General features: G+C 52.8%; 1 protein-coding gene across 1 annotated transcript; it reads left to right on the top strand.

Annotated features, from left to right (window-relative positions):
• Window positions 1–4,170: 4,170 nt before the first annotated feature.
• ATP6V0E2 (ATPase H+ transporting V0 subunit e2) lies at window positions 4,171–7,146 on the top strand. Its single transcript, XM_084787000.1, has 4 exons — window positions 4,171–4,450; window positions 5,870–5,917; window positions 6,507–6,638; window positions 7,013–7,146. Exons 1-3 carry the CDS (start codon window positions 4,347–4,349, stop codon window positions 6,598–6,600), a joined length of 246 nt encoding a protein of 81 aa, XP_084643126.1. The 5' UTR covers window positions 4,171–4,346; the 3' UTR covers window positions 6,601–6,638; window positions 7,013–7,146.
• The last annotated feature ends 3,734 nt before the right edge of the window (window positions 7,147–10,880 follow it).

Raw genomic sequence — 10,880 nt, 5'->3', positions numbered from 1 at the left:
TCTAGGAACAGTTTGCCACAGGCAGTCTCCACTGGGGTGGGCCTTGCGTTTTCTTAGCAAGCTCTCAGGGAAGGTGGCGCCTGGCAGGTAGCAAGGTAGCCTCTGGTGAGTGTGGTAAGCTGAGGCCTGGGGGCCTTCTGTACCTCTGCCTTCTCCCAAGTATGAGACGCAGCCACCTGATGCGTCACACCTTCCAGGTGTCATAGCCTCTGTTGCCAGGGACTCTGAGACAGAACCTCTGCAGTGTGGGTCTTCCTATGGGTAAACAAAATCTTCAGACCCAAGAAGGCTTTCCCATGCCAGTACCACAGTTGAGCCTCTCACTTGGCTCTTTGAATGCTGCCTCTGTCCTTAACTCTTGCCACCCTCAGCACCCAAAGGTACACTCCCCTCTGCACCTAAGAATAGATGCCTGAAAGGGACTCATCTTTTAGCTTTTTCCGTAGACAAGACAGCTGCCAGGGCCCCTGTGGGGATGTGCTTCGGCCCGGAGCTCAGCTGCCCCCTGTTAGAGCAGAAAGAGCCAGGCACTGTGACACAAACCTGTAACCACAGACATGGAAGGCTGAGGCAGGCAGAGACCCTATCTCAAATGACACACGCACATGCACAAGCGCGCGCGCGCACACACACACACACACACAAACACACACACACACACACACAAGACAGAAGTGTGTTGTGCCCCGTGGCTCTGCAGGGAATGGGCATCTACCATAGGTGGAATGCTGGCCACATTTGGGCACAAAGACCTCCCAGCAGCAGTTTGCTTATGTTTCTTGTGGTCCTGGTCCATGTTCAGGCTCCATGGGGCTGGGTGGAGAGGAGATACTGCCTGTGTTTCTCATATGTACACACTACATATAGGGTCCTCCTGTGCTTTCAGAGGTCCCCTTGGATTAGTTGGAAGGCCTCTGACACATGGAGACACAGAAGACCCTCTCTCCGGGGATGTGCTCTGGTGGTCAGGTCTGTGTAGCTCTTAAAGTTCTTATTACAGTGGCCCAGGCTGTCCACAGCTGTCCCAGTGACTCAAGGAACCCAAGGTAGCAAGGTAGCCTCTGGTGAGGGTCATAAGCTGAGGCCTGGGGGCCTGCTATACCTCTGCCTTCTCCCAAGTATGTGTACGCACCTATGTAGGTGCGTAGAGTCAAGTTTGGCCTTGAGCTTTTTAATCCACAGAATCATCAGGGGATGTCAGTTGCCCCTGATTATCTAGACTCTCCTCTGACATGGATGTCAAGATCTGTGAGAAGGCAGTGCAGCCAGCATCTCATAAGAAGGGCAAACCAGTAACTTTCCTTCAGCATCTCCTTCCTCCTGTGGTCCCAGCAAGACCTCTTTGGGCACTGGCCCCATCCTGAAAAGATGGCACAGCTGGGGCTAAGTATGGCTCAGCACCCAGACTCACAGAAGTGGCCCCTGGGGCTCTAGTAAGGGCAGTGGGCTAATGCTTCCTGCTGTCATTGCACCGCCTTGCAGGGTGTGACACAGCACTGTCAACGTGACATAGAATCACCTAGGAAACAAATCTCTGGGCATGTCTATACTGGGTTAATTGAGGTGGACGGCCCCACCTAAATACGGGTAGCCCTATTCTATGGGCTGGGATCCCAAACTGAATAAAGCAACAAGCAAGCTGAGCCCTCATCCCTCTCTGCTTCCTGACTATGGTTGCCATGTGACCAGCTGCCCCGTGCTCCTGCTACCACGCCTCCCCCACCATGGGGAAGTGTGAGCCACAATAATCCAGCCTTAAGTTTATTTTGTCAGGTGGTATATTGTCAGAGAAAATTAATCCATAGGACATGTCCCAGGGAGTCACTGTCCCTGCTGTCACCTTAATCTCTCCCTGCAGCAGCCTCTACTTGGGATCTTGATACAGAAAATCCATGAAGCCTATCTGTGGGGGAAAATGTTGTGGAGTCTCTTATGTATATGGATGGACAGAGTACAAGAGTGTTTGCTCTTGGCTGTCAAGTTCTGTCGACAACGCTGACCCCCTGCCTGGACCACCCTTTGTTATTTTCCTGAAAGGCCTTCCATGATGTCTTTCCTCTCTGGATTTAGTATGAGACTTCATTTTCCTTTTTCACACAGATAACCAGAAAGGCAGTGTGTAAGTTTGCAGAAGGTAGGCTGGGCGTGTAGGGGCTGGAAGATGGCTCCCGATAAAATCTAAGCTCTGACCCCGGCTGCTGCACACCTCCTTTCAAGAATGACTGCTGTAGCCAGACATGGTGGTGCACGCCTTTAATCCCAGCACTTGGGAGGCAGAGGCAAGCGGATCACTGTGAGTTCGAGGCCAGCCTGGTCTACAAAGCAAGTTCTAGGACGAGCAAGGCTGTTACACAGAGAAACCCTGTCACAAAAAACAAAAACAACAACAACAACAAAAATGCTATCCTGACTTGACTTCCTGCTTCAGCTCCCACATGGACTGTGGCCCTTCAGGAATGGCTGGCCTCAAGAGTCTTGGTGTGTTTCACACAGATCACCTGAACCCCTACCATAGAGGGAGAATAGTCTATCAGTGAGTGGCCTGACCAGAGAGGCTGGTCATCCCCAATGTTCCATGAAGCAGTGAGCTCTCCACAGGTGTTTTGGGGATGTGAGGTTCTCCTTGCTGACAGGAGAGGCTTGGGCTCAGGCTGAGTGAATCTTTCGCTCAGAGCTTGCTTTCTTTTTCAAATCTGTAGCCTGACTTGTGGCCCCGCATTGAAAGATATGGGGCTCACATGGGCAGGGAAGTGAAAGGGGGCTCCAGAGATGCTCAAGGCCTTTGCGACAAGGAATGGAGTTTATTTCAGGGCAACACCAGGCATGTCAGAAGCTAAATAAAAGAGTGCCATGCCTCTCCACTTCCAGAGACTCCTGCATGAGGGGTAGGTGGGTGGGGACAGGCTCAAAGGGTAGAAAAGACACTTGCTTTAGTCTTGACCTATGTGTACCCCCTGGGAAGCACTGGGCAGAGACTAAGAAGCATGCAACCACTGACTGCCCTCACCCGCTCCTTCCCAACCGCCGCCAAGTTCCCCAGCCCCTCAGCCGTGGCCATGTGTTTGAGTATCACACGTTCTTACGAGACATCCAAAATGGTTGCCCCCCCACCCCCCTCCCCACCTATGTGTGGAGGTCAGAGGACAACTCGATGGGGAACCTCAGCAAGAGTACTCAGTATAGCCGGTGTCAACTAGGAACCCCGAGGGGTCTCCCTTGTGGGGACAAGACAGTGACTTCACTTTGTTGGGGTTACAGGCATGTCATCACACTGGGCACTAACAAGTTTGTTTAGCAAGTCCGATCAAAGAGTATTTTATCACACGACACCACAACTAGCTTATGTTTTTACACCCCAGATCTTTGTATGCCGCCCTCTCTTCACCTTCAACTTGAAATTCTACAAAATGAATAAAGCAATATTAACTAGGGGAAGGTGTGTGTGACCTGTGTTGGCTCTGGATAGCTAGGAGCACATCACAGGCTGAGGGGAGTACAAGGACAGGCGTTTCCCATCACCATCCCTGTGTGTGTGTGTGCGTGCGTGTGCGTGCGTGTGTGTGTGTGTGTGTGTGTGTGTGCGCGCGCGCGCATCCCATTTCCCATGCTAGCTTCTTGGGATATATACAGCCCTGGTCAGCCGCAGAGGCAGGACCTGCTGCCAAACATGTCTCCTGGAACCGCTGTTCTCTAAAGAAAGGATAGAGATAAACAGATCCCATTGTTTTCCACAAAAGAGAGGAGATATGAGACCGAAAGGCCTAAGAGGACCCTTCCTGTCCTGCTGGAGAAACGAGTGAGTTTTGCGCTTGCTGGCTTCTCCTCGCGTGCTTGCGACCACTGCAGGCAACTTAGTACTGGTTGAAAGATGGGTGGCCAAGTCAGTGAACTCTCAGCTCCGTGAACTCTCCTGGTCGAAACCCCCTGTGGTACCCACGCAGACCCCGGCTCTGACTAGGGTCTCCTCCAACTCTGTCCCCTGTCCCTTGTCCCCAGCCACCTTGGGCAGCCCGAGCACAACACATGACCTGCCACTTCCTTGTGGGAATAAGAAAGGAAACTGCAAATCCAAGCTTGGAACCACCTGCTACGGAGCAAGCCCTACTCAGCCAATAAAGGAAAAGGCTCCTCGGAAGTCCCTCCCTTGGTCCTGAGTGACAGCTGATGAGCAGGCTGCGATACAAGCGGACTGGATTCAGGGATGCGCGAGCGCAGATTCGCTTGGTCCAAGGCTTCTTTCGTCCGGATCCCCTTGCGCATGCTCACTGCCCTCTGCTGGGCCGTGCACCTGCTTGGAGAGTCCGGCGTTCGATCAGACATCCTACCTGGGCACCGTAAAACCAGCCATGACAGCGCACTCCTTTGCCCTCCCTGTCATTATCTTCACCACGTTCTGGGGTCTTATCGGCATCGCTGGGCCCTGGTTCGTGCCCAAAGGACCTAACCGCGGGTAAGATAGGCGAACAGGCCTCGGGTTCCCCCTGCAGACTCTACCCTGTCCCCTAGTTGGGCTCGCCCCTTCACCCTGGGGCTCCCGCTTGCTACCCTGCAACTCAAGTCCTCACGGGAACGCCTCTCCACGACTTCTTCCAGATTTTTGCACCTGGGCCGCGGCAGCCAGGAAACAGATTCAAACTCAGGGGCAAGCAGGTGACGTTTGTAGGTGGTTAAGGGTCACCCACGTACACACCCGTGCAGTTGATAAAGGCTACAGATGGGCCTCAGTTTCCTCAATGAGGAAAATAGGGGCGGTGGCGACACCTGCTTTGCAAGACCGGCGAGTTGCCCTAAGCTACATCCTGAGCACACCGTGTGTAGTGGATGATTTTAGCTGTCTTCATTTTTTCCAAGTTCCTAGCAGATTTCTGCGCCATTTGCCAGTCCCTCCTCCTGTTAGCCCCTCAGCCATGAAGCCCTCACACTTTGCTCACGTGTCCATTGTTTCAGCACTGAGTGTCCAGTGCACAGCCAAGGGTGGTCTGAGCTGCCTCCTAATGTTAACGGAAGGGCTCTGGCACTAATCTGTTCAGTCAGCATCACTTTGAAGTGCTTGGGCTCTGCCATGGATTAGGCTTAGCCTAACTGGGGGTGTAGGCGCATGTGTGTTGCCTTTATTCCTACACATCTGCAGGCAGCTGGAGCCCTGCAGGCAGCAGGGCAGTTGCGAGCTTTCAGAGGATGAGATTTTGGCACACACATTGAGAGACTCACAACAGTTTTAGCCACGGCTCCAAGATGTCTGAGGCCCTCAGATCTCTGGCTTTTGGGCACCAGCACGCATGTTCACGTACCCACATACAAACACTAAGCATATGTAAGTAAAAATAAAAATAAACCTCTTTAAGAAGGATTTAAACTAGGCTCCCAGTGTGACTTTGTAATCATCTCTCCTGAAAGTCTTGGTGAGCTCCTTGTCTAGCGCGTCTCTTCATCTGTGTTGTGAGCCTCCAGTCTTCTCTGAGTGGGTACAAGGCCCCCCCCCGCCTGCCCCCCCCCCCCGTGTTCCCCATAACAGCCCAGCCAACAGTAGCTCCGTCCTTGCTTCATGCCCGGTACTCTGGTCTGTCGTTTTCTTTGGTGTTGCCGGGTGGAGTTTTGAGGCTGCTCTCTGATGAGCCATTTACCCATGAAGCTTGGGCAAAGCCTTCTCTAGCATTAAGATGGAGAAGTATTTGCTAATGGAAAAGGGAGAGATTTACGACATAGCCTGGCTGTCGATGGCCTCCAATGTCCTCGTACTTCGCCTCGTAATTCTTACTGGGAGCGCGGACCTCAGCGCGGTGTCCGGGCGGCACTAGGCAGGCCGGCGCAGGGACCTCTGTCTCAGGCTCCGTGTGTCAACGCTGCTTTTCTCTTTCTGCGGTTGCAGGGTGATCATCACCATGCTGGTAGCGACCGCAGTCTGCTGTTATCTCTTGTGAGTATTCCCTTCCCCAGGAGTTGGGGAGGGGCTGTGGTGACCACAGCACTGGGTCCTGGCTCTGCCTCTCTCTCAGTTTTGTGGTGCGCCCAGCTGAGCTGTGAGATACATGACTTGGGCCAGCTTCAGTAATGTCTGCTCTTCATTGGGCGTCAGAATCCTCCAGGCTGGTTGTTCTAACACACCTTTTGTGCTTCACTCTAGACACAGCAAGTCACATAGAAATCACAGCATCATACTGCTAGCCGATACCCGGCTGCTTGGAATAGTCAGTGTAGAACCACTAGGGGGCAGCAGAGGTGTGTGTGGCAGTGCTGGGGTGGCTTCTAAAGGCTCAAGGAAGCTTCCTCACCCTGGGTCCAGCCCCACGTCAGGGATATTACACATTGACAGAAAAATCTAATCAACTCACGTCAAAATCCACAAATCCTGAGCCCAGTCCCTGTGCCACCCCCGACACAGACCTTGACGTTTATTGGATTAGCTGCATGCTCTTTGACAGAGAGTAGCCAAGTTCTCCCTTGGTATGTAGGATGCGATGGGTCCCTTTTGTGCCCACTGCCCCTCACTCTGCTCTCCCTGGCAGCTGGCTCATCGCCATTTTGGCCCAGTTGAACCCCCTGTTTGGGCCACAGCTGAAGAATGAGACCATCTGGTACGTGCGCTTCCTGTGGGAGTGACCGCCGAGAGTGACCAGCTAGCTACCATCTGACCCCAGGTACTGAAGGGAGAGACTGACCCGAGGGCACACTGAGCAGCCTGTGGTGGAAGGAAGGGCTTGGGGACCCTCACAGGGGCTTCCTTTGGACTCAGGAATTAGTTTGTCTGGCAAGGGAAGTGAAAGGCTATGCTAACTGCTAAGAGGGGTGGTGCCTGGGGCCCCTATTTCCTGTCCTCGGTAAGCTTCCTGAGTTCCAAGTGTGTGCGGCTCCTCTGTAGGGCTGCCAGACCACAGGTGGGGGATAGGGTGTGGCTGAGACCCATTTGTAAGTTGAGGCCGGCCATGGGGACAGTAGGCTGAGGGAGTTTTCCAGGGAGAGGGGGAGGTAAAGGGATGTCTAGGTGGTGACCCTTAATGTCTGTGCTTTTCAGATGCCCTGCTGTGGATGGCCCAGCCTTGATGCCCCTGGAGACCCTGCATTCCCACTGGCCCTACCCATCAGCCTGACCCTTCTGTGCTCTCCCTACCAGCCCTGTGGGACCCACAGCCCTGGAGCTCACCTGGTTTCAGCTTCCCCTGTATTCCCATCCGTTAAGGGGGCCTCCATTTTGGGAAAGCCCTGTGGTCAGTCAGGCCACAGCAGGAGTCAGCGTGTGCTTAAATTAAATCCCCCACACTTGGCAATTTTCTCTCTCTCTTCCAAGCAGATCCTGGCTGAGAAGCTGGACCTGCTGCGATCTGTTTTCATCCAGGACTCTGCCAGTCCCAGGGAGGACACGCGTCTTTGCAGAGGAAAGACATGTGGCCCAGAATACTCCAAGCTTTTCAACTCTGTCTCCGCCTTGTTGAAATGTTGGGTCTGGGTCCCAGGCCTTCTCCAGTGCTGGAGTGGGTTATTCTTTAAGTTCCCAACACTTGTAGATGTGACACCCTTGCCCACGCTGATGTCCTAAAGAAGTAGATCGCACCAAAAACCCAGTACCGTCAAGATCGAAACCTCCATGGTCAGCCTCTTGTAGCAGTGACGTCACTCAGTATGGGCGGGAGGTGGTGTGAGGAAGGTCCTAGTCACAGTTCTTCTCCCTGGCTTGCTCCCCAGAAGCTTTCAGGTGGGGTGCACCCATTCCTGCCAGGAGGCTACACTGTTCCCTGGGTTGTGCTTGGGCAGACTCCAGAACTGGTCCTAATAGCATTGAAGAGATCTAGAGCTGGGGTGGGGTGGGGCACAGCCCCAAAAGCTGATGTTTATGGGGTATAATTGGCGCTATGCCTCCCTAGCTTCTGAGACCTTCTGTCCCCAAGCTCATATGGCTCTGTGCCTGGCACAGCGAGAGACAGAGAATGCAGACCACAGGGGGTCCGACTAGGGGACCCCACCCCCCACCCTAAGCCCATGCCCTCATCCCTCTGAGAGGGTGAGCAGGGACTTCACATTCCTGCCTGAGTTCTCACAGTCTGTGGTTTCCAGCCCGTGGCTCTCTGCCAAGTTCTTAGGGGAAGAAAGGCCAGCCTTGATTATTTATTGACTATTTATTTGGTCTTCCTCCCCTTGGACGGGGCCGTTTGGGGAGTGGCGTTAGAAAACACTGTAGCTCAGATTCCTGGGCATTAGGCTTGCTGGTTGCTCGGAGCTTAGGTTGAGGCCTCCATGGGCAACCCATCCCTTCCTACCCTGACCCCTGACCCTTCCTGGGGGGTGAGGCATGTGAGCATGACTCGTGTTGAAAAGCTGATTCCTGTCTAATAAATCATTGTGATTTAGTAGCCAAACTCCGGCCTCCCTCTGCTCAGTTTGCTGGACGCCACATGTTTTCTGTTTATCTGGTTTTTTCCCCCCTCTATTTAGATGTTCTCTGTTTGTTTATTGCTGGCTAGGGCGGACAGGAAAGGGGCTGCACTTCTGGGACTTGGTGCAGAGTACCCTCACAACTTCCTTGAGATCTGAGGAGAGAGTCGGAAGACCAAGGCTTATTCAAGTGGCACTGCAGCTGCTGACTTTTGCCCTTGAAGACAGAGGGCGCAGTGCCTGGGTTGTGCATAGGCAGGCGCCATTTCTCTGAGCATTTCTTTCTTTCTTTTTCTCGAGGCAGGGTTTCTCTGTGTAGCCTTGACTGTCCTAGACTCACTTTGTAGACCAGGCTAGCCTCGAACTCAGAGCGATCTGCCTGCCTTTGTCTCTGCTGGGATTAAAGGCATGTGCCACCCCCAGCCCCACCTCCTACTGGAACCAGGCCTAGCTGCTGTGCACCTTTTGTCAGGGCCTCAGGCCTGGGGCGCCTGAGATCCTCTTTGGCCCTAGGGTAGGGCCTAGAGGGGGCTTCTCTGACAATAGCAGCTTCCTCCTCCCAGTTGTTTTCTGAGCTTGGAACTTGGTGCTGGTTTGATGGCGGTCCTTTGGACTCTGACAGATGTATGCATCTGTGACTGAAAGTCACCGAGCTCCCTGGCAGCAGCCTCTGTTCCTGGAGGGGAGAGACGGTAGAGATGCTCCCTGTGCAGCCTTTGGCCTGCTTGGGCCTGGCAGCCCCTCAGGCCTGTGGCTTTCTCCTGTCTAGTTTCCTTTCTTTGTTGCAGCCATTGGTTCCATTTAGAACGTCCTGCTGTGGTGAGGGAACAGCCAAAGAAACAGGTATTAAGCCGGGCGTGGTGGCGCACACCTTTAATCCTAGCACTCGGGAAGCAGAGGCAGGCGGGTCACTGTGAGTTCGAGGACAGCCTGGCCTACAAAGCGAGTCCAGGACAGCCAAGGCTACACAGAGAAACCCTGTCTTGGGGGGGGGGGTGGGGGGGGGGGAGAAAGAAAGAAAGAGAAAGAAATAGAGGTATTGCTACTATGTTTCCCACGGTGTACAGCACACCCAAGCGCCTTGCACACAGAGGTCAGCGAGCTGTGGAGATGAAGGCTAGGACCTAGGCATTTGCTTTTACTGGGGTCCAGGAGGGGGAACATACTTGTCAGGCACAGGACAACCTGTTCAAAGCAAGTGCTTATGGGAAGACCCTCACGCAGCTTAGAGGATAGACTCCCTTGGACCTCTAGCTGTGTGAGATCTTGGAGAGAGCCATAGGTCTCAAGCAGAGACTTTATCTAAACTAGATAGCTACACTCTAAAGGGAATTCAGGCCCTATTAGCCATAGCCTCTAACACAGCAGGGCCAGGAGACGGGAGGCCTGACATGTCTACTTGTCCTCTGGTAAGGTTAGGTGACAGAGCTTTTGTTCTCCTGGCTCAGTCATTGTCTGGGAGGCTTACTGCCTCCTTCTGTTAACCTAGGCCTAGTCCTGGAAGCTTCTAGCCTCCATACAATCTAACCTAGGCCTAGAATGTTTTCAGCTTCTGAGACTTACTGCTTACGAAGCTCACCTTTTCTTGTCCTTTCTGAGCTCTGGGCTGGCTGGTTCAACTCAGATGTTCTGACTCAAACTCTTATCTCAGATGACTTATTTAATCTGGCTTCTCTCTTGGCCCAGAATTGTTCTGCTTGGCCTCAAACTGATGCAGCAATCTGTTCTAATCTTCTGGCTCCTTCTCATTCTCTGGCTTGTTCCATCTTCTTCTGAGCTCTCTCTCTGCAACCCATCTCTCTATTACTGTCCTGGTAAAAACTGCCTCCTCTCTCTGTAAAACTGCCTCTTAAGTAGCTTCCCTTTCCTCTCTCTTCTAGTGACAGTTGGGCATATTCTATTCTGTCAAAACTTCTCTGATTTGTCACCTTTTCTGTCACTCAATTAGACATCACTTTCAAACATGGGTGTTTCCTTCTACAAACTAACTTTACCTTCATTTAGGAGTAAAGGCATGTACCACCATGCCTGCACCTAAGCTTTTCTTTCCCTGATACTTGCGCTGTGCGAGGCTGGCCTTGAACTCAGATCTACTTTCCTCTGTCTCCTGGGTTAAAGGCGTGTTTGTATTCCAGCCAGATCACACAGACCTAGAAGGTCTTTGGATGTGATCTCTCGCCAGAACAGCCATGTTTTGAGTTAACATTCCTCTACAATTAGGTCTCCCCTTTGCCAAGATCTCTGTTCTATCAGGGGTTTTCCTTCCATGTTCAAGGTGGGGACATGTGGGGTGACCAGGGGCTCCATCAAAGCTACAGAAAGTTGGCCTATGATGTGGCTCAGTGAGTAAAGGCGCTTGATGTCAAGTCTGATTCCCAGAACCTACACAATGGAAGGAGAACCAAGTCCTGAAAGTTGTCCTTTGATCCTCACATCTGCACTATGGCACACACACAGATACACACAGACACATGCATGCACCCCACACATGCATACACACACACACACACACA

Source organism: Acomys minous (assembly GCF_964271855.1).
Source record: "Acomys minous genome assembly, chromosome: 6".
In the NCBI taxonomy this organism is placed as follows: domain Eukaryota; kingdom Metazoa; phylum Chordata; class Mammalia; order Rodentia; family Muridae; genus Acomys; species Acomys minous.
Note: the sequence above shows the minus strand (reverse complement) of the source record. Positions and strands in the feature narration are given on the sequence as shown.

Bases quoted from the DNA above. Each gene is read 5' to 3' on its own strand.
- ATP6V0E2 (XM_084787000.1), top strand. From the start codon at position 4,347: ATGACAGCGCACTCCTTTGCCCTCCCTGTCATTATCTTCACCACGTTC. The intron at 4,451-5,869 runs GTAAGATAGGCG...CTGCGGTTGCAG, and splicing joins CCCAAAGGACCTAACCGCGG to GGTGATCATCACCATGCTGG. The intron at 5,918-6,506 runs GTGAGTATTCCC...TCTCCCTGGCAG, and splicing joins GCAGTCTGCTGTTATCTCTT to CTGGCTCATCGCCATTTTGG.